This window comes from Convolutriloba macropyga, chromosome 10, assembly GCF_964194025.1.
Source record: "Convolutriloba macropyga chromosome 10, txConMacr16.3, whole genome shotgun sequence".
NCBI classification, from domain to species: domain Eukaryota; kingdom Metazoa; phylum Xenacoelomorpha; order Acoela; family Convolutidae; genus Convolutriloba; species Convolutriloba macropyga.
This window is the reverse complement of record NC_134477.1, coordinates 62402577-62430112: the sequence shown is the minus strand read 5'-3', so window position 1 is coordinate 62430112 and position 27536 is coordinate 62402577. Positions and strand designations below refer to the sequence as shown.

General features: G+C 36.7%; 1 protein-coding gene across 2 annotated transcripts in view; it reads right to left on the bottom strand.

Annotated features, from left to right (window-relative positions):
• LOC142348258 (calcium load-activated calcium channel-like) overlaps positions 1-27536 on the bottom strand; it is a 520926-nt gene that overhangs the window by 83475 nt on the left and 409915 nt on the right. The window contains exons 2-5 of one of the 2 annotated variants that reach the window (XM_075399554.1): positions 24840-25090; positions 4311-4448; positions 1236-1407; positions 177-946 (exon numbers count right to left, since the gene is read on the bottom strand). The exons of the other annotated variant lie outside the window; for it this stretch is intronic. Coding sequence (XP_075255669.1) covers positions 247-946; positions 1236-1407; positions 4311-4448; positions 24840-25071 — 1242 coding nt within the window. The 5' untranslated portion in view covers positions 25072-25090 and the 3' untranslated portion in view covers positions 177-246. Of the gene's footprint in view, positions 1-176; positions 947-1235; positions 1408-4310; positions 4449-24839; positions 25091-27536 lie in introns of those variants that run through there. 2 annotated transcript variants of the gene reach the window in all.

Below are 27536 nucleotides of genomic sequence, written 5' to 3'. Positions count from 1 at the left end.
AGAGTTAAATAACGATAAATGTTCAAAATGACAGCAATTAGATTTCAAACAAATTTTTTTCAAAGATTTCTTTGAAATTAAAGTAATATTAACAAAACCTTAAAGCCAGCAAACATGAAGTGAGAACAATTATATAGCTCTAACTGAAGATTTATACATTATTTACAATACATATATAATTTTAACTAAAATTTCAATTTAAATTAACACTTCCATTAAGGTAGATAAATAAACTAAATAATTGCTTCACGCATCCAATATTGGGCTTTTAATAGTGATCTTCAGTTCTTCTTTTTTCTCTACCGACAACTTGTTCTTGATGTTTTCCATGATTCTGCCCAAGGTTGCATCTGTGAACTTAAACTTCTCTTTGTAAATTGTCAACTCCTCAGCAAAACCTGATCTTGATTCCTTATCCCAGCATTCATTTTGTAATCTATCAACACTTAGCTCAGTTATCGAACCAGATATATTCTTCGTCAAAATATTCTTGTTCCAAATTCTTTTAGAGAAACTAGTCTTTAAATTATTAGCAACATCTGAAACTGATAAACTGTCAAGTTCCATTGACATACATTTCTTCTCTTTGCAAAGCAGTCGAATCGCCACCGCAGAATAAATGGTAAGAAAAGTTCCCACAACCAAAGACCAAGATAGCCCAATTTCTGCAAACTTACTTGCAAAAATTACCACACCCGTTGATGCGTAAGACAACGCGAGAGCACGAAATCCGGAATTAATGGTAAAAGCAACTATGGAACAAATTAAGGAAAGATTGTAAAATAAAGCTGATATGACTGCAGTAATTAAATAATTTAGCGGAATTAGAGGAATTTTTATAATCAGTTGTGGATTGCACATTAAAGTTAAAAGGCCACCAATGATCCCGATTTTGATTAGGAAGTCTGCAAAACTGAAAGAAGTCTTCACGCGGTCTGGCAATGCGCTAGAACAAAACAAATTCTTCAACATACCAAATCGAGCATAAAACTGACGAAAAAAAACTACCAATTTAGAATCAGCTCAAATTTGCTTGGATTAAATCCTACCGGTACATTAAAATGCGTAACAAGGAAAAGTATTAATTGTGTAACAGGAGGGTTATGCATAAACCAGTCTCTGAAGAGACTGTCAGAAGATGAACGGGAGAGATGCAAACGATTTTATTGGGGGCATTTGAAAGGATTTTTCTGATTAATTTGATTTTGCTAATTTTTTCAAACTTTGAAACGAACCTGATGCAAGGAGGCCAAATTCCACCCGCGATAATCAAAGATATTAAAGAGGCCCATTCGTAGCCTCTGTACTTCCAGTAATCACAGGAAGCCATAGAGCCGTTTCTGTAAATGACAGGTGGAAGGACACTCATTAACACACTCACCATTAGACTCAACACAAGACACCATTCTAAACCAGTCGCACAGAAAGGTTGCACTAGCTATGCCTTCAAGAAGTTGGTGAAACTCTCAAAATTAATTACGGGAAAATCTCGCAACAACTATTGTGTAGCAAAAACAAATGAAACTGCACTACCTGAGTATTGAACATACTTTGAATTTGAACTTGTCTTATATTTTTTTGGTTCTTTCCCGTTACACCCCAATTAACCATAGCCATATCATGATTGCATGATTAAAATTAATTGTTCCGACACCTTTTAGTTGGGGAGGAACTATATGATTAACTGGTTTTTTTAATCAGTCAATTTTCGCCGATCGATATATTGATCGTACAGTGTTATGAGTCACATCATTAGAATGCTTGTTAAGCGCAGATCAAAGTTAAACCTTTTTGAATTTTGCTTTTGTCCGAGGTGTTATGGAGAATTTTTGTGAACGCTGGCCTCACTTCAATTGTTGTGTTCACATTTTTCGCAATATTTGAACAAGTTGTTTTATGAATTTTGCTTAAAAATACGATAAAAATGTTAATATCAGTCTTACTGCTTTTACGTTTAAAGAAAAAGAGAGTTGCTGAATAGTTTTGGCTAATTTTTTGAAAATTCAGTTTTTTCCATTTCTTCATGGAATACGGTACCAAAATGCTTATTGAACAAAATTACCGGTAGTGACATAAATACTGCTGACAAACTTCAGTTACCCAGATAATGGCCATTTTTACCTCCAGTTCCTAAGAAATTGTTCTGGAACTCACATTTTAGCGGCCTTTCGTTAATCAAAGTCGAAATTCATAGAAAATGCACCATTTATTTTTGATATATTAAGATTTTCGTTTGCCAAAAAAAATTATTAACCAATCATTCAGAATAAGTCCTTTTTAACAGCCGCGCAGCAATAGCAAGGCCAATTTGGGCCTCATCGTTGATTTTTGCAATCAGAAAAGAATCGGATAGTAATTTGGGTGTCTTTTTTTCTGATTTTTTTTTGTACATTTGCATCAATTTTTTTTGACTTTTTTGCAATTTTTATCCTAATTACAGACAAATCTGTTTAACTACAGAGATTCTATCAATGAAACTTCCAAAATATGATCACACGTGGCGCAGTCGATAAATATTAAGTTTTCAGTGTAAAGCTCATGGTTTTTACCGCTCCGACAGTTTTCGTAAAATTTTTAAGATATCCTGATTTTTGCCAATGTTTGATATCCTTTTTGTAGTCTCATGACTGATTCGAAATAATAAAACTTCTAATTCGCAGGATAAAGAGCTCTCAAAGAAATAGTCAAATGCTTTCAATTGATGACTATTGATTTTTCGCTCATATAACACGATAAGTGTCTAAAATTCATCAATTATTTCTGCAATGTTGACATTTTTGTCAAACTAGCCAATTCGGTGAAATTCTATCAATTTTTCGTTTTCATGGAAGACAAGCAGCAATAGCAAGACCAGTTTGAATGTAATTTTGCAATTGAAAAACTATTCGGACTGTAATGGGGTGGTCATATTAATGACTTGTTTTTTTAAATGTTAAATACAGTCCGGAATGATACCTAGCTAAATAACAAACAAATGAACGTTTAACTGAAGGCCAAAGAAATACCAGATACTTTCAGAGAAAAATAATTTGAATTATGCCTCCTTTCGTTTTCTTTTTGTAGTCTTTGGATAGTCAGATTAATGACAAGTCCAATTGATGTCCTAGGCAGTAGAAAGTCAGTCTATTTTAAAATCTTAGTTGAAAGGTTATGCTTGTTATTAAGCATAACTTTGAAAATTTATTTAAAAAATAGGTCTTTTTGAGATTTTTTTCTTTTACTCTTATCTCTGCCAAATTTTAGCGTAGTCTCATCAAAGAGGGAGGTCACAATCTCTTTCAATTAGATAAGAATGTAGTTTTCATTGCTGTTTTATCATTTAAATAGCTGGTTTTTGGCGTTGATACGGCGGGTTTACATAAGTTTTTTTCGGATGTTTTCCAATTTTTGGGGTTAGTTTTGCTGTCTTGACCGATTCCGAAATTAATGACATATTAAATAAAGTCTTATATAAGTAATGGCGTTAAAAGACCGCGCGATTGATTTCATTTATTATTTGTAGAGAAAATATAATGATTTTATAGGCTTCGAAACCGTTTTCTCGCAAAATTTAAATGAATTTCTGACTTTTGCATGTATTCCTTTTTTCAAGTAGTTCTGGATAATGACAGATCTCCCTGTCTTTCTATTGAGGTATAAATTGGGCCATTTATAAATTGAGCCATCAATTATTTCAGCTCATAGCTTTGGTTTGAATTAATTGTTGTCAAAAAGTATAAACTTATTTATTAACTTTTCCCTTGATTTTTTTCTACTGGTTAAGTAATCTCAATAAAGACAGGTCCCATATTTTCTGATGAAAATCAAGTCAGTTCGTTCAGTTTAGTTTTAATCTGATGATAGTTTGACTGTCTTTTTTATAAAAGTTTTTAACAAAAAGTGGCCATTAAATTTTGATCGTAATTATTGCTTGTTTTCTATTTGGTTTTGCTGCTTGTCCTGTTTCTTAGTCTCCTTAATGGCCGGTATCATCAGCTTTCTCATAAAGCATTTTTAAATGTGTATAGTGGTTTGAGCATAGAGAAATTTTTTTAAATGTAAACACCAATTATTTTCGAACAAGATATGAATTTTTGAAAGTTTCTATCTCTTCCTCATTTGGTGTTCAATTAAGTGAAAAACGCAATTGAGTTGAGCGGGGTCGGAACTTTATGCGCCAAGGCACATTACCGAGACTCCTTGTTAATTCTGCCCTGAGTTTTTGGATAACATGGTCCAAGCCATTGGGATACTTCTTGTAAAAATCCAGAATTCAAATCACTTTTCCATAGATATTTCCATAGATATAGATCTTTTATGAGAAGTACAACCTTTCGACCCAATGTTGTCTTTGAGTAGACAGCGAGAAAGTAGCATACAAGGCAGTAAGCGTAGAGAGAGAACACATATCCAGTCATCAAAGGGCATAATATACGCAAACACCAAAGAACTCCATCTCTCAAAGGCAACTATAAAACAGACACCTGTTTACGTAAAGCTGGGGCCCAAAACGGAATGAATTTCAAACTTAAGAAAAGTTTTATTTCAGGACACATTTAATATTTGAGATGAGAGATATGTGCTCTTTATATTCAGATTTGTTTAAACAGCACAAATTATTTTTGAGAGTTCAGAGTCATCATTTTAGATTCCATGGATTGTTTTCGACATCTCTAAAATATTTTGGTTATTCACTAATCGTTGCACTTTTTAGCGATTTGATGAACCCCAGACTGCAAAATTGACTCTCAAATATCTGCACTGACATTCTCAGCTCTTCATATTTTGCCTCCTCTCTTAGAAAATTGAAAGTAGCTAAAGACCAAATAGAATTTTGAAAACTAGGCATAGTTTCAACAAGCTTTAAATGAATTCCTTTTCGATCACTTCGCAAAAATATCGCATAATAGACATATTGGAGCATTTAAATCTGATTTTTACAAATAAGAGCTTCTGCAAACAGCCACAGTTGTATACTTAATATGGAATGATCCTTAGCCATGGGATAATAGGGTATGCATGCGGATAGTCTAAATTTAGTTTTATGGCGTATGGATTATTACATGGGATAATATCGTATGGATTATTTGCATGGTGAAAAAAGTTAATGTATTTACATGTACGGAAACAATATGGGGGAAGAGTGAAGCGCGAGGACAAAACAATTGGGGAGGCAAGTAAGGAAAAAATAAATTCATTTTGAAAAACTTTGGTGAAGGGAATGGCATCAACGATTGCGACGGTAGACATAAAAAGTATTCACGAAAACTATTTATTTTTGAAAGAAAATTATCCTGATTATGGAGAAAGATTTGTGTACTTTTTCGCAACTTGTTTGCAATTGGATCCCAACATTGATCTTGACATTGCTCTTAAACTTCGTCCCTATGGGGGAATAATTGGTATTGATAATTCGTCGCTGGACAAATATTTCAAATCTTTCAAAATTTTGAGATTGCATGCTATTCTTCATGACGCTGCGGGTTTCGTTTATGAGTTTAGCGAAAAAGGACCGGGTTACTCATACGTTTTACCTTGTCCAGTAACAAACGAGTATCTTGGTCACGTGACCGGCCTTGCATTTTGTCTTTATGTGAAAACTTTCAAAGGACGATTGTTCAGTATGTTGGAATTCTGAAATCACGAGCGGTTGTTCTCGACTTTGAAGGTTTTCGGAATAAATCTGGCTTCATAGTTAAAGAACTTGCTATTGCTACTGAGAACTTTATCGACTTAATTTCTTTTCTACCTCCCAATTCATACAGCACGCTCTCGTCAAGTGATCAAAAGTCTTACCAGTGGGTTTCTAAGTTTTTGCACGGTCTCCTCTGGGAAACCGGAGAATATCCTTACTGCTATTTGCAACAAATCATAGACAGCATTATTCTTCGATTTCCATTAGCGGTATTTTACGCCAAGGGCAAAGAGAAAACAAGTACTCTCACGGAACTACTTCAAAAAAACGTAATAAATTTAGAGATATTGTCTTGTCCAAAAGTTGAACATTTGAAGTTGTATCGAGAAACTCCTGTTTGCAACCTACATGCACTGAGTTGCCCAAAAAGACAGAAGAGCAGGCATTGCGCGAGGAAGAAAGCCCTGTTGTTCTATCACTGGTTGATGAATGAATCGACGTCCAGAGAAGACAAATCCATCACTGCTTCAAGTGAGTTTATCTCCAAGTTTGACAGTCTACAGTTGCATAGCGCCCGACAATCAATTGACTGTAACACTAGTCAAGGAGGAAAGAATTGACTCTCGTGGACAAACAATTCTGAGAAAACAGCAGATTGTGTGTGGTGGCGCTGAAATAGAAGCTTTTAAGAAATATCTTTCTCTTGTGGAATACTTTCAATTGTACCATGTCTATACAAGAGAAAATGCAAAGACTGAAACTAACCCCTTTACCTATGCCCAAGCGTGCAGTACCAATTCTGATGTCTCTGGACGATGAGAGTCTTCCCAAAGAAATCAAGCGGCGGGTGAAAGAAAACGATGTAGAGTCCATTGTTTTCAGAGATAAAGTAGACTCAATAAATGCAAATTATACAATCACTTACAGAAATGATGACAAAGACTCTGAATATGTGTTGTATGAAATATATACCGCTGAATAATTTTGTAACAAGTTTGCAATTCATTTTTCACAAATAAATTTTTAAAATGAGTCAAGCGGAAGATCAGTTGGATTCGGGCGGAGGTATAACTGACTTGGTTTTCGACGCCGAGCACCAAGAAAGACAGTCTTGGAGGTTCTGTAATTCGAGATTACCTCGATCAGAAGTGGTATATTTTACACAAATTTCAATAATAATATTTCTCATAACTGTTTCTCTGATCAAATTAGTCTTTTTCAAACTTGATTGCGAAGAATCAACATTTTGGTTTTCTCTACTCTCGTGCACAGTTGGGTACGCTCTTCCTAATCCCAAGTTATGAACAAAATAATTTCAACTTCTGACAGGTTGTTCATGGCTGTTTGCGGGCCATCGTGTTGCGGAAAAACTGAGCTGATTTTCAAAATGTTACTACATGGCACTTTTTCCCCAGAGTTTCCAAAAATCATTTATTTTTATCAGCATGATCAGCCAAATTATCAGTCATTAGAGAAAAAATTGAACGTAGAATTCAAACAGTTTTCTGGTTTTGAACTCGTTTCAGAGTTAGAAAACTGTCTGCTTGTTTTTGACGATTCATGTGAAGAAATTTTCAACGACAAAGAGTTTTCTAAATTAGCAACTGCGGGGCGACATAGAAACATTAGTGTGATATATGTTAAACACAACTTGTTTCAACAGAGCAAATGGTCTAGAACAATTGATTTGAATACAACACACATAATTTTGTTCAAATCACCACGAGACACACAGCAAATTAATTTAATTGGTCGACAACTGAATAACACACAATTTTTGAAGGAAAGTTATGAGCTAGCAATCAGGAAGCAGTTTGGTCATTTGTTAATCGACTTAGATCCAAAAACATCCGACGTCTTACGTTACTGTTCAAATATTGTTCCTCCAGGTCCATCAATTTTCTATCTTCCATCAGCTAAAGCTGTTATCACCAACTTAACTGATGAGAGAGAAAGAACTATGTATGCTGCGGCAGATGCTAGATATATCGGACTCAAAAGTAGGAAAAATAATCAAGACAGCTCCAAATAAGTTCATTAAATTCCTTTGCGAGTGCTTACTCAATATTGTCAATGGAAACGTTCCAGTTAATAAAACCAAATTAGAAGGTTACGAGAAATCATTCAAAACACTATTATCTAATCAAAGAAGTTTGAAACTAAAGAGGAAACTTTTAGCCAAAGAAACAGAATTGGTGAGAATTGTTGGATTTTCTTGCTATCGATACTTGACAAAAGAATAATGCATACGGAAGAATTCATTTTAATTCCAAAACGAATGTTTTTGTCACATCAACCGGTAAAAAATGAAATTTTGGAAAACCCTAATTATGAACAGAAGGCAACTCAACTATCACTATTTCAAAGAAATCAATCTGAAAAACCACAAAAAGAAGAAAAGCCTGTTGAAACTATGAGCAGTGTTTACGAAAACAAGGAGGCTACTAAAGAAGAAACATCAGAACCAGTCAGCGAAGACAGTGAGATTGAACCAATATTGAAGAAACAAAAAATTTCTCAATTTGAGTCTATAATATCTGAACTTGAACCAATGGAGAAAAACAAAATTAAGCGATCTGAAATCTTACTTGAACACATTATGCAATCTGACGTCATTTCCATTGGAGGAAACGATGTACTTCATATCAATAAAGAACCACTGGGCGTTAAAGTTTCTACTTTTTTGTATAATTTACAGCAAAGCACAAAAAAAATTGACATTAAAAAGTACTCAAAAATTTTGACTGCTCTCGATATATCACCACATTTAGTTGCAAACACTTATGCCAAGCAAATCTTGGAAAACTCGTCAGAAAGTGAACAAGAATTCTACCCAAGCCGAGAAAAACCCCGCAGTAGTGGATCCAAATCAAACCCAACAAGAGATTACGAAGAAACAAGTGACGCAACGACAGACAAAAAAGAGACCAGTCAAAAGAAATGGTCTTTCTTCTCCTGAGGTAAAACGTTTGGAACAACTTTATTTAAAAGGACCAGCTTCCTATGGAAGCACAAAACGCTTACATAATCAGAGCAAGCTACCATTAGGCAAAGTGCAGTCCTACTTGGAGACAAAACCGTCTTTCACAAAGTACCGTTCAATTCGATTAAAATTTCCCAGGCTTAAAGTTTTTGTAAAGGACATTAATGAGATTTGGTCATTGGATTTGGCGCACGTTGACAAACTAGCCAAATATAACCGTAACATAAAATATCTCTTGGTAGCAGTTGACTGTCTATCAAGATATTTGCGTGTGGAACCCTTGAAAACAAAGTATGCGACGGAAACAGCTGAAGCATTCCAAAAGATGATCAAAAATAAGCAGCCTGAAAAAGTGTGCGTTGACGATGGTAAAGAGTTTCTTGGAGCTTTCAAACAATTGTGCAACAAACGTGGAATTCATTTATACAGTACTTTCAGCGAAAAAAAGTCTGCATTTGCAGAGAGGAACATTAGGTCACTAAAAAAGATAATTCATCGGTACCTTGAAGAAAAGTGGACATATTCCTACATTGACCAATTAGACCAATTTGTGAAAACAATCAATTCGAGAGTAAATCGGGTAACTAAACTTGCCCCAAATAAAGTTACCAAAAAGGATGTGCCGCGGTTAGTGTCATTGATCGCGCAAAAAAGCACAACTCAGAAGCCCAAGTTTTACATTGGGGATTTTGTGAGAATAGTTAAAAAGGACAAAGCTTTCCGGAAAAGTTATAAGCAATCATTCACAGACGAAGTCTTTGAAATAACGGTAATACCTACATTAAACCCACCAACATACTCTTTAGTCGACGCTAACAACGAACCAATTCAAGGAAAATTTTATCAACCAGAATTACAACTTGTCAGGCTCCCTCTCGTTGAAAATGTCCAATAACCGGTTTGAAGACGAGTTTACAGTTCACGTGGTTTCATCAGCTTCAATGGAAATATTTGATTCAACACACTTGCATCATTTCGGATTTTTTTTAATGACGAAATCCAACTTTCAGGTGATTGGCGAGTGGCGCTAAGTGAAATCATATTCCCAACAAAAATAGAAAATATTGTAAACGGAAATCTGACTGTATACAACTTAAAAGATTATGAAGATTCCCAAAAGATGTCTTCTGGAGCCAATGTTATTTCTAGACCTTATAGCGGGCAAAAACTAGCTTTTATGCCAGGAACATTTGATACGGTGGCGCAACTTCTTGCCACAATTAAGCGCACAGTTGGATTACCCAATTTTTCTTTCAGAGAAATTAAGAGCTCTGGAAAATACGAAGTTTTGCTAGGGAAATATGAGGGAATTACGTTTCCCAGTGAAGAAATCCCCAGCATCATTGGCTTTGAAGGTATTCCTGACGGTAACGGAATTCATATTGGGTACAAAATGAATCCAAATGAAAACAGGCTTATGAAAAGTGATGATACAAAAGCATATTATGGGGAATTTCCAGCCGACCTTTGTGCTGGAAAGCACCTTATTTTCATCTATACAAACATAATTGAATACCAATACGTCGGTGACACTAAGGCGCCTCTTTTGAGAGTCATTGATTCAAAACAACGTCTGAAAAACGGTAGTGTATGTGAGCTTGAACCAACTCATCGGATCGTTTTTACAAATTTAGACTACAAAAAACTTTTGACCAACACAATTCAATCAATTTCAATTGAACTGCGGACGGAAACAGGACAATTAGTTCCGTTTTCGGGAACTGGAAAAGTTATTCTAACACTACAATTCAAAAAGTTTTCCCAATAAAATGGATTCTTACTATGCTAATCAAGCGACGTCTTTGCCTCATTTCTCTGGACATTATCGACAAAGAGGAAGTGGTTTTGGAGCTTTAGCTGCAGGAATTGGACGTGTTGCACTGCCCCTAGCACGTCGCTTCATTTTGCCAACTGCTAAACGTATCGGGAAAGAGCTCCTGAAACAAAGTGTACCAGAGATTCTGGATGTAGTGGGCAACAAAAAATCTCCTAAACAAGCAATTAAGAACACAATTTCAAAAACTGTTAAAAAACAGACTGGCGGATCTCGACGAATTACTTCACGTCGGAGGAAATCAATACGAGGCAAGCCAATGAAAGTAGGCGAGAAACGCAGAAAGACCATTTCAACGCATAGAGCACCAAAAAGAAGTCGGTCGGATTTTTTTGCTAAAGTGAACGATGATCGCTAATTTGTTACCATCAGAAGCAACTCACAGCTCATTGGATTTATTTGAAAAACCCTCACTGCTGGTGACTTTTGATGGTAGTTTTTGTCAAAAATTGGGTCCAATCTACAGCCCAAACGGACCCATGTTAGAATTTGAAGTCGCTGGTGACAGAAACAACTTCATTGATTTACAAAAAATTTTCCTCGAAGTTAAATGTAAAATTGTCCAGTCTTCTGAAGCTGATTTGAAATATGACGCTACAGCCGCCGCTGACATTACAAAAACAGATTCTCCCTACTTTTGCAATAATGTGTTACCTTCACTATTCTCTGATTGTACAGTGTCTGCTAATGGACTGAAAATTTCGAACGCTAACGGAAATTATGCTCACAAAAGTTTCATTGAGACCGAGTTCTCACATAATAAAGATGCAAAAAATACATGGCTGGCCTGTCAGGGATACTCTTATGAGGAAAACCCGGGAACGCTATCAACTGCAGAAGTGAACAGAAGAAAAACTTTGGTGAGACAATCAGCTGAATGCACCTTCTATGGCAAAATTGCTGTAGACTTTTTCACTTGCGACAGACATCTGCTAAGTGGTGTGACACTTCGAATTGCATTCAGACGCTCAATTGATGATTTTGTTATAATGTCTGATGATGCTGCGAAACAATACAAAGTAAAAATTGTCGAAGCTAATTTGTATGTGCGGAAGATGACCCTCAATGACACTGTTGTGTCCGCCATTGAGAAAACATTATTGAGTAGTCCCGCCTCCTATCCTTACCTTGAAACGCTCACAAAAACGTTTCTGGCTTCAACGGGTCTACACAGCTGGAAACAAGAAGATATATTTGCGAGAGAACCAATTCGCCGACTGGCGATCTGCTTAAATACAAATGAAGCTTTTCTGGGTAACAACCGGCAAAATCCATTTCATTTCCGAAAATTCAACCTAGAGCAGATTTATGTATATCGAAACGGTTTGCCTGTGGCAGATAGTCCAATATCTACAGCTGACGACAAACGTCTTTACTTTAATACAATATCGGATCTAGCTTACATTGATAATGGACATGGAATAAGTTTGACAGATTACCCAAACCATTTTATAATGGTTTTTGATTTGACCAGTACCCAACAAGCATCCCATGACTTTATTCACCCTGAACTGACAAACTGTTCAATATCTGTTGAGTTAAAATTTTCTGCGGCCTTACCAAACAATATTGAAATTTTCATTATTGGTGAAAAAGCTAGTACAATTTTTGTTGATAGTGCAAGAAGAGTATCAAAGAATCACATTTTGACAAACTAAAAAAATGGACGAAGATGATATCAATGATCTTATTCAAAGATGTGCTTTACTCAAGCATAAATTTCTGGGTGTCTTCGCTGCAAATAATTTTCCCCAAAAGTTGAAACCAAACAGTTTCCTAATTGTTAACGCAGCAACTGCAGAAAGTTTTGGCACCCATTGGTTACTATTGTGCCAGAAAGAGGAGGAGGATCAATTGTTCTTCGCTGATCCTCTCGGACAGTCTATTTCGTCATACAAAGATGTCTACCAAAGAATAATTTCTCTAGAAGAAAATGCAAAAATTTATCAGTTACTGAAGGATCAGCCAATTCAAAGTAAAAACTCAAAACTTTGTGGACTTTTTTGTATTTATATTGCTCATTATATTTTTAACTCACAAAAAAATTGTAAAACTGAGTGATGCTCAATTAATTCGCTTTGCTTTTCATATGCTGTATTAACCCTTCCTTGATTGCAATAAATTATTTTTTCAAAATTTAATTTTTTCTTCGTACACAAGGCGAACACTCAACAAATCAGTATCAATATTTAATTTTCCATATCCACTAACAAAAATATCCATAATTTGACAAAAAGCACCAGAATGAGGACCAGACAAAATGTTTTCAACTCTTCGGATAGTTTCACTATTAACAAAATCAGTTTGAACTTGTTTCGATGGAGGACGGGCGTTGTAGATAGTCTTTTGAGCAACTACTGTCATCTTCGCACAGGGTTTTTGATTTATATTCACTTGTTTTGCATTGCTAATTTTCATATTATTGTGGCAGGCAAAAGCTGGCAGTTGTTTGAGTACTGTCTGTGAGTCAACTTTATCTGCGGAGCTGTTGAATTCAACCGCCAATTTGAGCTTTGTAAAAACGTCTCCATTAGTCTCCAAAGTTGTTGCAGTCGAAAATAAAAATTTGAAGGTTGTAAAAATACAAGGCACAGGAAAATTTTGGTTTCTTTTCAAAGTTTCCTTTTCGAAAGTTGTTGTATCAAGCAAAACGTGATAATGGTTAGTTACTAAGCCGCAAAACTCAGAATCAAAATGGGCACACACTGCATAAACATTTGTGTTAGAAAGGGTAGGTTTCTCTTCGACAATCTGAAACTTGAACTGTTTTTGAAATTGTTTAAAGTAATGTGGTGAACGCTCGTACATCGCCTCAACCATTTTTGTTGCTGGTCTTGGAAATTTCTTCTGACTTTTGTTGGAATCGTGGTTTTTTTGCTGGAGGGGGTTTTGTTGATTCCTCTTCTGTGAACTGAGAGCGTATATCTGCTGACTTTTCAATCAAGTTCTCAAATTCTTGAACAGTTAGAGAAACTCTCTGGTGAAATTCGTAATCGCTTTCCGCTTTCTTGAACAATTTTAGAAACACATAGCTACCCGTCCTTTCATAAGTTTTCACAGTTGCTCTGATCAAGCGCTTATCAGTTTTCGAAATGTCGAAATAACAATCGCCGAATTCTGTGTCTTTAGTGGAAGTGAAAGGCATGCCGCAACTTGATATTATTTCCCTTAACAATTATTGTGAACGCTCCAACTCAGGGGCGACGGCAAGCTTGGATTACACGTGTGTCATCAAACACTCAATTAAAAACAAATGATTGGCGAATACAGTCTCAAGTACGCCTACGGCGTACTTGAGTCTGTTCATTACAATTTTTATGGCAAACATATGGTGCACGAATGTGATCTTTTGAACAATTTTCACATGCATAAAGCGCTCATATAAACTAGAAATTAGAAACAGATGCGACCTCAGATAATAAACATACATGTTGAACACAATTTCGAAGCACTCATATACACTAGAAATTAGAAACAGATGCGACCTCAGATAAGAAACTTACATGTTGAACACAATTTCAAAGGCATAAAGCAATCATATACACAACAAATTAAAAGCACATGTGACCTCAGATAAGAAACTACACATTGAACACAATATATAACAACAGTTAATTGAAAACAGAGGTAACCCTAGATAACAATCTGTGGTACGCTCAAGTTAAAATTGTGTGTATGTTGGCTCAAAATTAAAAACAGATGTGACCCTCTAGCTTACGTGAAACAAATGCAAAAGTTGTACACAGAAACCCTGAGCTAAAATTCGGCGGCATTCATATATGTGTTGAGTCAAATTGCAGTTTGTTTCCAGCAACAAATTCGAATCTGGTTAATTGAATTCTTTTAACACTTAACTTTTGAAATGTCGGTTAAAATTCTCGCAGAATCAGAGTCTTCCTGTGAAAGAACTTTGGTTTATCGAACAGTTTATGAAAACTTTGTTGTTCTCATCCAACAACGAAAACAGGACAATGTCTGGAACACTTACCATCACTGTCTTCTTCCAAAGCTTCTTATAAATGCAATTGCCGCCCTGCCCGAAAAAACAGACCCTTCGGAATGCAGCATTCTTACCTCAGGAGGTCACTTACCTGCAAAAGTATTGCCAGCATTTCAAGATTGTAATATGGACACATTACCTGAAGAAACCAAACGAATTCTCTACCGCTACGACTGAGTGCGTACCCTTGTTTGAAAATCAACTCGGAGCATATCAAGCTTGTGATGATTTGGCCAATTTGTGGGGAATCAGTTCATCACCTGATTCGCCTCACAGTGAATCGACACTATCTAGTCTACCCACAACACCGGCAATTGACCCAAGTCCAACTGTTACGCCGGCACCCAGCCCATCTCTCTTTGCTGAAATCAGGAACCCTCCAAACGATTTCGATAACTTTGACGAGAACGTTCTGTCCGGAACAACTTTTCAAACGCCAAAGCGAGAGGCTATGAGCGAGAGTTTCCAAACACCCACGTGTTCAGAGACTCCAAACGTTAGCGGTGCACCAAAAAAGCGACGACCAGAAAATTCTTTGATGGACTTATTCGATTAAATTAACTTAATTAGAACTTGAAACTTTACTTTCATATAAAAAACTGTTTCAAATTTGAGATGTTAATTTGTGCGTGTTTGTGTTATACATTTTACTTCGTTTCTATTTCTTGAATTTGTAATACAACTTCTTTTTTGTCCGTTTTGTGTTTCTATTGAAAACTTAGACAAAAATGTAATTGAAGTAAGTGATCATGTTCGGACTTGTTCAGGGAAGATTTTTACTTTCCCCTATGACGCAAGCACAGATATCATTCTCCAAGCAGGCATTCATGTACCGCAATCACTATGAACTGTTTAGTTTTTGTGGTAATAATACACAATTAGACTTTCGAATCAATAAAAATTCTAAACATCTGCTTGTTAAGCCTAAAGTTATATGGAATTAACACAATTTCTGTTTTGCAAAAAGTGTGCGGTTTTTGGCTCAAAAGACCTGTTAACATTATGCCAAAAGAGTAGCAGCATATGAACTCTGAAACCAATTCATAAATTGGAAAAGTTGTCGAAAATTGTAATCTGTCAGAGATAAAATTCGAAAAATTGCACTTGAAAACCCAAATGATGTCATTAGGTTCTGTTAAAAAAAGTTTTTACGTCCTCTAGCAGCACCACCTAGCTTTGCGCTCTCGTTCAACAGGGTAAAAAAAGCAGGTTTGTGAAAAAAAAATTTTTGAAAAAATTGAGAAAAAAAAAATTTTTTTGATAGATGACCTGTGACCTTTGACCCCAAAAATGAGGGCTTCAAAAAACACTTGGGATGAAACTGATGGTGCAGGGTTTCTCAGCACACTGTGTCCTGCAAAACATCTCATCACGCTCGTCAAATTTAACTTAACCGTTACGGAGATAATTAGCGCCTAATTAACGGCTAGTTAGTGACTAATTAACATAATTGCTAATTAATGAAAAAAAATGGAAATTTTTTTATACCAATGTCTTTGTGGGAACATGCTGGATGTTTTTGGTCATAAGCATCATGGCCGAAAAATGGCTCCTTCACCGATTTCCAAAACATCTGGTCATCAATGTCACATTAACATCTGGCATTAATTAGCATATGAAGTACCCTAAGGAAAGATGTTAGATCGCGTTTCTTTGCATTTTTGCACATTGTGGGCCCACGGCATCAATTTCTCTCATAACACCTGTCATCGAAAAAGGCTTCAGAAAAAAGACACATGTTTCTGTCATGTAATTGTCATTTAATGACATTGATTTATGATGATTGACAGAAAAAATAACTTTTTTTCGGTTCGTTTTAGAGCAATTTTTTAGTGCGGACCTATGTTTTTCGTCCCGGGGAGCAATTTTGCTCATCACACTTGACAGCGTAGGACAACTCTAACCACCCGTTTTCTAAGAGGTCTAAAAGGGTAATTTTTTGAAAAACTCAAAAGAAAGTAACATGTTTCTCCGCTTTTTGAAATGCGTTTTTTTAGGTGATTCACAAAAACAACACTCGGTATGACCCCTCTGAGGGTCTACTAGCACATAGTTTTGAAATCGGAAAGTGTTTTATATCTTTTTTGCGTTTATTTTCAATAAAAATTCGAACCAAAAATTTCCCGCCAGTTTCAACCAATAAACTTTGACGAATTCAAATGTTTGAAACTGGCGCCCACCAAACTACGTTGTTATACAGAATGCCTTCATGTAACACCCTTCGTAGCGAATGCAATTACCACAAAGTGCAATACTAGTTTTCCGAATCATTCAATTCTTTCCTAAATTCAATTCAAGTTGTTATATTTAAGTCAAGTTGTTATATTCTATCGTCATGACTTTTGCTTGTCGGTATTGCGACTCTGTGCTTAGCACTAGAGGAAATCGTTCTCGCCATGAAACAAAATTTCATCCAGATGAAATGAAATTACCAACTTATCACTGTTCTTTGTGTGAGTTTACATCTCGAAAAATGTCAGAACTGGAGGAACACATGCAAACTCAACATTCAAGGTTCACAAACTGTTGTCGGGCTTGCCACCTCGGATTCAACAGTTCGCACCTCTATGCCCAACATGCAAGGTCAGATCATTCAATTCCAGTCTTTGGTGCTGAGTTTCAACCTACTCAACCCTCCGATCAGTCAGCTTTTAATGGCAGTCTTCAATCCTACTCAATAGAACCCACGGATGACGAAATGGTGCCAGCAAGAGACCTCCAGGCGTTCATGAAGTTCAAACAGGAGCGAATTCAGGAACTGATTGATCAAAAACTATCAGCGGGCCCGCAAAAAGTTCAATTCTCAGCAGAACTGCAACTTTTCAAACAATTTCGTGACCCTGATGAAGACGACGAGCTTATCACCATCTTCGCTAACTCTCTGATGACTCCTGTGTACGCTGATGGGCTCTCAAATGACAATTTTGTAGAAATGGTGGAAAAAATGCTCGCTGTGTTGTTCACCTTTGCCTCTTCTGGAAGTGGTTGGATGTTGGAAAGAGTTATTCGCGTCAATATTAAGTTCGCCAAATACAGACCGGCCACTGGATCTTCATTTATTGCCTTACCAACAAAGTTACAAAATTGTAGAGCCCTTCTCAACATAAGGAACCATACAGACAACAACTGTTTCATTTACAGCTTTATCGCAGCTTCCTATCTTAAGTGCAACAATTTTGAGGGAGAAGAAGGACGAAATGACTCTTTAAAGCTAACATCACCCGAGTTCTATCAAAACATGTCATCGCTTCAGCCTGCTGGTGAGTTTTCAATGCCCATGGGTTTCAATGACATTGATAAGTTTGAAACACTTAACGACGTAGAGGTAAACGTTTTTGGATTTGAAAACCGAGATTTGTTTCCAATGCGGGTGTCTAAAAGGACAACTTCCGAATTGAGCCTCGATTTGCTTCTTCTTTATGAGAATGATAAACACCACTACGTTCTTATCAAAGATTTGTGCAGGCTGTTCTGCTTCATCAAAAACATCAAATTCAAGTCAACTCTTCACTTATGCCGGAACTGTCTTTACTTGTGTCACAAGGATGTTAATAACTTTAAGGATCATGTTGAAGTTTGCGGTAATAATCCACCAGCTGTTATCCGCATGCCAAAACCAGACAATAATTTATACAAATTCACAAACTGGTCAGCTACTTGGTTTGCTCCCTTAGTCATCTATTTTGATTTCGAGTCGTTTCTCAAACCAGTGGCCTCCTGTGCTCCAAGTGAAGAGAGAGCTTCATCGCGACCAATTGAAGTTCACGAACCATGTGGCTTTGCATTGACTGTTATTGAGCACGGCAACCCCGAGCCCAAATTTACTCATTTGGACAGCTCGGAAAACTGCATGCAAAATTTCGTTCAAATGATTCATAAACTTGCTAAGGATATACACGAACAGAAGCGCAAACACCCTTTCTTCCGTGGTGACCGATCATCACTTCATAAAGATGCGAGCAAACAGTGTTGGATTTGTGAAAACGAATTCTCAGAAACTGACGAAAAAGATCTGGACCACTGCCATTACAGCGGCGGCTTCCTGGGTTGGGCCCACCCACAGTGTAACAGAGCGCGCCGGAATTCCAATTCTATTCCCGTAATTGGACACAACATCCAAAATTATGACCTCCATCATATTTGTCTTAGTCTGCAAGTGCGAACCGACAACAACAATCAACGTCATACCAGCAACAGACGAAAAATACATTGCAATGATGCTGGGAGTGCAAGTTGATAGAGTTGAGAGGGCTGACAAGAAGGTCGTACCTGTTTACGAATATCTACGCTTCGTTGATTCTTACAAACTCTTCAACGGATCTCTCGAAAAGCTGGTGGAGTCCTTGCCAGAGTCAGAGTTTGGTATAATGGAGTCTATGTTCGCCCATATTCCTGCACCTGACAGACAACTTCTGAAGCAGAAGGGTTATTACCCTTATTCCTACATGAGCGACCGGTCAAAGTTTGCGGAGAGGGAGCTGCCGGCTCTCAGCAAATGGACGAATTCTTTGGAAAACGGAAAAATATCAATCAATGAGTCCGAATTAGATAAAGCGAAGAAGATGTGGCAGCTGCTAAACTGTGAGACAATGCAGGACTACCACGATTCCTATTTGAAACTGGACGTTGCCCTTCTGGCCTGCTGTTCGGAATACTGTCGCAAAATCAGTTTCCAGACATACAGATTGGACGTGGCGCAATTTTTCACAACTCCAAATATGGCAAAAGATGCAGCTTTACGGATAACAAAAGCACGCGTAGAACTTTTGACAGAACCCGAGCACCTGCACATGATTGAACAGTCAGTAAGAGGCGGAATTACTTCCGTATTCGAAACGAGGTACTTCAAAGCCAACAATCAGTTCTTACCGGGCTTCAACCCAGAAGAGGCTTCCACATTCGGGTTGTGCCTCGACGCTAATAATTTGTATGGGGGTGTCATGCAGAAAGAGCTGCTTCCGATCGGAAGCTTTAGATTTGCCAATGAAGTTTCCATTAGCCAGATCTTGAATATGCCTCAGGATTCTGCCATCGGCTACTTTGCTGAAGTGGATCTGGAGTGTCCTACAGACGTTCACGACAACCAAAGGGATTATCCGCTAGCGCCTGTAAAGGAAATTGTACAAGACGTGTGGCTAAGCGATTTCCAAATCAACCTAAAAGAGCAGTACAATATTCCTGAAGCTAAGGTCCCTAAACTACTGCAAACACTGTTTGACAAGAAGAACTACGTAGTCCATTATAAATTACTCCAATTATATGTGCAACTTGGATTACGTATAACGAAACTTCACCGCGTGCTGCAATTCAATCAGGAACGATGGCTCGAACCGTATATTACGTTGAATAGCAATATGCGGAAAAACGCAACTAATAAATTCCAACAGAATTATTATAAACTCATGAATAATTCTGTATATGGCAAAACAATTGAGTCGAAAAGGCGACAGTCGAGGGTGGAAATTACACGAAATGCGGAGAGAGCAGAAAAACTTGTTTCGAAATTCGAATTTGAGAGATTCAAAATATTTGGGGAGAACATGGCCGCTATGTGCGGCAAGCCGAAAATTATAACATGGAATACGCCGACTATTGTGGGTGCAACTGTGCTCGACTTGTCTAAGTACTATATGTACCGCTTTCATTATCAAGTTATGCGACAAAACTTTCAATGTCGTCTATTGTACTCGGATACAGACAGCCTCTTATATAGAATTGAGTCAAAAGATCTGTATGAGGATTTAGCCAACCAATCTGCGGAAGTAAAAAACGAATTCGATTTTTCATCCTATCCAGAAGACCACCCACTTCACGACAACAACAATAAGTCTGAAGTCCTTAAATTCAAGGACGAATTCAGTGGAGACTATATATCCGAGTTTGTGTGCCTCAAACCCAAGATGTATTCAATCACATCAAAAAGTTAGTCCATATAATGAATAATTTATAACCCCTTCCCTCAGTAATTTGAATGCAAGTTAAGTGCGTTGGAGGAAACTACATAACAAAACTTAATAGTTTATTGTAAAACATTTTTACCTTGTTTAGGTTGTCGCAAGTTGTCTGCTAAAGGTGTGACCAGGGCAGCCCAAAAACTTCTCACCCACGAATTATATAAAGAAACTCTCCAAACGTCGAAACCAGTTAGAGCGGTAAATACAAGAATAACATCCGAAAATCATGTACTGAAAACGGTGACAGCTAATAAAATATCTCTATCCGCATTTGATAACAAGAGATATATCTGCGGAGATGGGTTGCGAACGCTCCCATATGGACACTTTTCTGTGTTGGGCGATAATCAAAGCGAAACGTCTAGTTCGCTCGGATGGTTTGATCCTGACCAAAGTCAAATAAGTTGGGATTACAGTACAGAGAATAGTGACAATTTAAGTGAAATTTTTCGTGACACTGAAGTGGATTGGGACTTTCCAACATATCTACCAACCCCGGAGAAAAGAATGAGAAAACACTGTAGCGATAACTTGAACCTACTTCTGGACAATGCCAGCCACTATTCGCCGCCCGATCCTGGTTTCATTAATGCGGGAGGAATAAGAGATGAGGACATTTCTGATGACCAAATTGTTGACTTTGATAGAAGCAGCTCAGAGGAGGAACAAAGTTTTTGTTCATTCATTGATTTAGAAGCTACAGAAAGTAGCGGCGAACAGTGAAAGGGACAGTGTACAAACTCAATTTCATAGTGTGTTGAATTCAAAATAGTGTTGAGAAATACTTTGTGCGAGATTTGTTCAGATTTTGTTTGGAGTGTTGCTTTAATTTGAACGCCCCTGATTCAATTTTTATTTTCAGTTCAATTTGTACGAAAGTTTCTTTAGCCTAAGTTCAATAAGCGGACGGTCAAGTTAGGGGAAAAAGAAAGTCAGACGGCGAGACAATTACCGCCACATTATCCGCATAAGAACGTATCCGCATGCAATTATATAACGTATTATCCGCGTGCAATTATATACCATATTATCCGCATGCAATTATATACCATATTATACCCATGCAATTATATACCATATTATCCCCATGCAAATCTATACCCTATTATCCCCATGCAAATCTATACCCTATTATCCCCATGCAAATCTATACCCTATTATCCCCATGGCATGATAACCCCCCTTCCCAGTGCTCCCTATATTTACTACTCAGATAGAAACAGATACAGATAAAGGACTGTATAGTTATCGATGCCGCTCAAACAGCAATTTAAAAACAATGAGCGATAAAACGAGGCTTGATAAAGTTCAATGTTATATTCACTAATATTCTTATAAACTGAATTTTCACAAAACAATCCGAAACTTAGGACTCAAGAAAACACAAATTTTGAGTTACGGCAATTAAGGCAAAATAAGATATACTTCTATATTGTTGTAAATAACTTAGACCAAAGGAATTCAAACTATTGTAACGAAAAAAATCATGACGAAGACAAAAAAAAACACAACTCAAAGGCAACAAAAAAAAATAAAACTCAAAGGCAGAAAATTTTTAATGCCAAAACCGACTGAGGCCCCAAGAATATTCGCAGAATGTAATACACAGTGAAAACTACTCAGCGGAATTCCAGCAAAATCCCAGTGCTACATTATATTAAATAAAATAAATTGCAAAACATGTGAAAAATAGAAAAAATCGTTAAAAATATGAACGATTGATAAAAAGCGGAGCAAATAAAACTATAGGTCTTCGAAGACTGCCAGAATTATATAAGCCAGAAAGTAAGGATGGTGGACAAATTGTGAAACAAAACAAAAGACTACTTGATTATTGAAAGTTGAAAATCAAATCGAAAAAACTATTTACGTAGAAAAACCAATAAATTTCCCATTTCAGCAATTGATGCAGCGCAAAAATTACAAATTTGAGCTATGTAGTTTTTGAACTACAAAAACTACAGCAAATATAGTTCAAACTACATATTTGAAGTACAAAACTAAAGCAATCCTCCTATAGACAAAAAAATTACAAACAGTTCAAAAACTTTAAACATTAAAACATTTTGAAAAATTTCAATATTTTTTAAAATGCACTTTAAAAAATTTTTCTTTACAGAACTTCAAAAACTTAACGCCAAAAAGTAAATCGATTATTAATAAAAAAGAATTCAAAAGGTCCAAAAATGCAAAAAAGATAATTTACTACTAATTAGAACCAAAATACAAACAAAAACAGACAAATTGGACAAGAACTGCCAAAATGGGATTAGCACGTGTAAAACTTTAAAACATAGCTGACAGATTGCCAGAAAATAGCCGCAATAGCTTCGCAGATCTGCAATCTCAAAAAGATAGTGAGAAAAAGACGAAAATATGAATTTTTATTAAATGCTGAGATTTTATATTTTGATTATGAATATGTATAACTCACTGTTGCTTCTATTAGCTACTCTTAAATAACCTTCAATTAGAGTAACACATACTCACTTGACCTTATCTCTTTGAATTAAATTCCATAGTCAGAGTGGCGAAGTCACTTTTGAGCGGGAGGTAAGTCACGTGTGACCCTCATGCAAATGAACAAAAAAACTCGCTCTAAAAAGAGTGAAAAATGACGTCACACACGCAATTCCATTGAAATTGCGTGAACGAATGAACAAAAAGCAGATTTGAAGTGATTGTGACGTCATAGGGTTGTAACAAAAATCTTGACAAAAAAAACCAACAAACCGATTGATGTCGGAAGAATTGCACTCGAACGACAGGGGAGGATGCATTTTAATTCATGGGGCGTAGCCTAGCTAATTTTTTCTCTATGGGTGCAAAAATAGTTGACCACGCTGGGATTCGAACCATTGACGTCCCGATCCCTCATTAGAAGCACTGCCCACTGGGCTCTCCCGCCCTTATTTTAACTTTGCTGCAATTGATTTTATTTTAACAACAAGCTTTAATTCGGATTGAGAGCAATAGAAACCACTCAAAAATGAGGAACAAAAGCGTGAAAAACCGTGCTACTACGTCTATACAATCTTTTTATACTATTCAGAAGGGGAGACCATCACAATGAGAACGGAAAAGAAACCGCTTTGGTCTTTTCGATGAAAGAAGTTTAGTAGTAGTAGTTTTAGGCTTCAGTGTCGTAGCACTAGGGTTGACATCCACTTATTGGCTGGCTAACTTGACCTTCTGTACTGGATTGCAGTTGCACAAAAAATTCCACGTACAAGAATTGGCTTCAGAGTAATGTCTAGAGAAATAATTCCAGTATAATTCGGTTAATCGTTTTTTGTTTAAGCTTTCAATAGCTAAATTTGTGACTTTACAGATAATATTTAAGTTGACTAGAACGCCTCCAGAAATTTTCATCTGCCTTTTTTGTTCTTGTTTGATTTATGTTTATTAGCTCAAACTGTCTGGTATTTGGTTGATCATCACAGTTTTGGTTTCTAGTGATCAGAATATTGACATTGTAATTTCCTGAGAAAAGCAATTAAGAGAAGTAGATCGTGTAGTTCTATATATAAGGAAAGAAGAAGTAAATTGAGTTTTCCAAGCCTGTTCCTGTAATTCAGTTCCCAGTTGTTTAGGATCCAACAGGTAGCTTTCTTTTGAACGCGCTCAATCTCTTTCGTCTTCGTTTTGTTAGCGAACCAGGCTTGAGTTGCATATGTAACAATTGGTACAACATATCCTGCGTACGCATTGAGTTCTGCGCTTACTTTCGTGGACGGTGCAAGTGTTTCTTTTTAAGAAGTAGAACGCTTTCAGTGCCTTTGAGCACCTTTTTTCGACATTAGTTTTCCAGTTCAGCTTTGGCGCCATTGTAATGCCTAGATCTTTTTGCTCGCTCTGGTAAAGTAAAGTTTTGATGTTTAAACTCAACTTGGGTTTGCCTTGACTTTTGATTGGCACGATATAACACATATTTTCATTTAATGTCATTTTATTGTTTAAACACCATTCTTCTATTTGTTTTATATCGTATTGCATGTTTTCACTATTCGTAGCAACAAGCTTGAAATCGTCTGTGTAAACAAAGGCTTCACACTTAGTTACTTGTAGAGGAAGATCGTTCACAAAAATGATGAATAGAAGTGGACCTAGTACTGATCCTTGTGGGATCTCCCTGGAAGCAATTAAGACTTAATTTTCAGGAATTGCTCCTAGTTGGACGTACTGAAGCTAAGATCAAAAGTATGCGAACCAGATAGCTATAATTTCCGAGGCACCTCATAATAAAGAAGATGAAGCAAGCTTCAGAACTGGGGAAAATTCAAGGCAAAAGATCAAAGGCAAAGCAAATAACCACATCCCTGAAATAAATATATACCACATATATTGATATTCTATGCATGGTAACAAACACTTTTCATAGAAAAATTTTCCAAAGCAGTTTTTGGTTTTATGTCTAGACATGACAGCAAAGAAGGACAGAAATGAAAAATCACCTGTAAAAGCTATCAGATTAATGGCATGGTTCTGTTTCTTCCTCTTTTTCCAATTGTCTTTCTCATTTTTCTTCAAGAAAAACCCAATGGTAACAGTCACTCCAAAACTCAACCACAGCCGTTGAGACGGCGAAACAAATTCATCGTGCTGCCAACGTAGACTTGTTATCCAAGAAACAAACGGGAAGAGAAGCGTAAAAAGGTCTCCCACATTGACGCAGCCATTGCTCATTACCCAGGACAAAAAACCTGAAAACGTTCCGTCAATTAGGAAAATATCCTCTCGAAAGGGGTAGTCGGTCAACTAAGGGACCAACAACTTCTATGTATCACTACAAATAATGACAACTGAAACATTACAAGGTAAACTAAGAAACAATGATGCATCAGAAGATTTAAAAAATCAAGCATTTGCTCATAGCATCGTCAAACAGAAGGTAAACACAATGGATTTATAGCAGTTTATTGACCTAAGCTGAATAAAAAAGTCAATTAAAAGAAAGCCCCTCCCCTAAAAGTCAACTCCTATGTAATGTCAACTCCTATGTAATAAACATGCCGATATGCATCTGCTACATCAAATCGAAAACATATATGTAGTTTTATAGCAGATCGAAAACATATTTAGTTTTATATCAAATCGCAAACATATTTATAGCAGTTTATTGACCTAAGCTGAATAAAAAAGTCAATTAAAAGAAAGCCCCTCCCCTAAAAGTCAACTCCTATGTAATGTCAACTCCTATGTAATAAACATGCCGATATGCATCTGCTACATCAAATCGAAAACATATATGTAGTAGTAGTAGTAGTTTGGGCTTCAGTGTCGTGGCACTAGGGTTGACATCCCTTTATTGGTTGGCTAATTTGACCTTCTGTACTGGATTGCAGTTGTTGCAGTTGCACAAAAAGGTCCACGCACAAGAATTGGCTTCAGAGTGATGTCTAGAGAAATAATTCCAGTATAATTCGGTTAATCGTTTTTTGCTTAAGTTTTCAATAGCTAAACTTGTGATTTTACAGATATTTGAAAGTTGACTATAACACCTCCAAAAATTTTCATCTGCTTTTTTCGTTCTTGTTTGATTCATGTTTATTAGCTCAAATTGTCTGGTATTTGGTTGATCATCACAGTTTTGGTTTCTAGTGATCGGAATATTGATATTGTAATTTCCTGAGAAAAGCGATTAAGAGAAGTAGATCGTGTAGTTCTATATATACGGAGAGAGGAAGTAAATTGAGCTTTCCAAGCCTCTTCTTGTAACTCAATTCCCAGTTGTTTAGGATCCAACTGGTAGCTTTCTTTTCAACGCGCTCAATCTCTTTCGTCTCCGTTTTGTTAGCGAACCAGGCCTGAGTTGCATATGTAACAATTGGTACGACATATACTGCGTACGCATTGAGTTTTTAAGAAATAGAACGATTTCAGCGCCTTTGAGCACCTTTTTCCGACATTAGGATTCCAGTTCAGCTTTGGCGCCAATGTAATGCCTAGATCTTTTTGGTCGTTCTGGTAAAGTAAAGTTTTGTTGTTTAAACTTAACTTGGGTTGGTCTTGACTTTTGATTGGTAAGATAAAACACTTATTTTCATTTAATGTCATTTTATTGTTTTATAGAATCCCTTCGGATTAACTTGGATTCTAAAGTGTCCTCCAAATTCTTGTGAAAAATTCGAATTGGTGGAACTAATTGAATTCAGAAATTAAAAGCAAATTTCAGCTCAAAGAAGAATTTATACAAGTTAACTTTTATAAAAGTGTAAAGTAGGGAAGGCAGCTTCAAAAATTGCGTTAAAAGTTATTAAGAATTGTGATACTCGAATTTAACCGTTTAGACCCCGGTTTTACCTATATTTGCGTTCACCAAGATAACTTGGTCCCAGAGTCCTTGCTCTGTTTGTTTTTTTCCAAACGCAGTGTTTGGTCCCAACGGTAGCGTTGAACATCATATTTATTCTCTGACACAATCTCGGTTCTAATATTTAAACCATAAATCCTTATGACAATTGGTTACTGATACTGTCCCATAAAAAATGAGCCATAAATCAGCTTGTTTAGCTGTCACTTTCAAGTGTTTTTTTGTTTGCAGCCTTTAAAATGTAATTTTCGAAAGCTTCCGCATTAAAAATTTCGTGAGCATGTTTGTAGTGTCACTACCCTGCCTTCCCCTATGGAAGCATAATGCTCCACTCATTATTAATTCAAAAACTTGACAGCAAACTTCCATTCATGAGTTTCGTATATATTACGTGCACCGTCATCCATAAGCACGCATCTTATTTGATTTAATAACTGGAATCTTACTGTTGGGCCTCCTTTATCAGGGTGTATCAAAAGAGACAAATGTCTGAATCGCCATTGGATTTCCTCAATCGTTGCAGTGGGCGAAATCCAAAGTAGATTGTATATTGACAATGCTCCTGTACCTGGTAACATTTTCTCAATCTCCTATAGTCGTCGTGTAGTAAGCTCTTTGGCGTTTATCTCCGCCTCTAATTGTAACTCTAATTTTCTTACCCTTGAAGCCGTTTTTGAAGCTTTTTTCCGAGCTACTTCTAGCTCCCCCTCGTATTCAACGAGTTTTTTGAGAGCTGATTTTAGCTCCCCAGACAAAACGTCTGATTCAGTTCTTGCTGACTCGCAGTCGAGCCGCATTTGCTGGAGTTGACATTCCAAATCAACTAAACTATTATTAG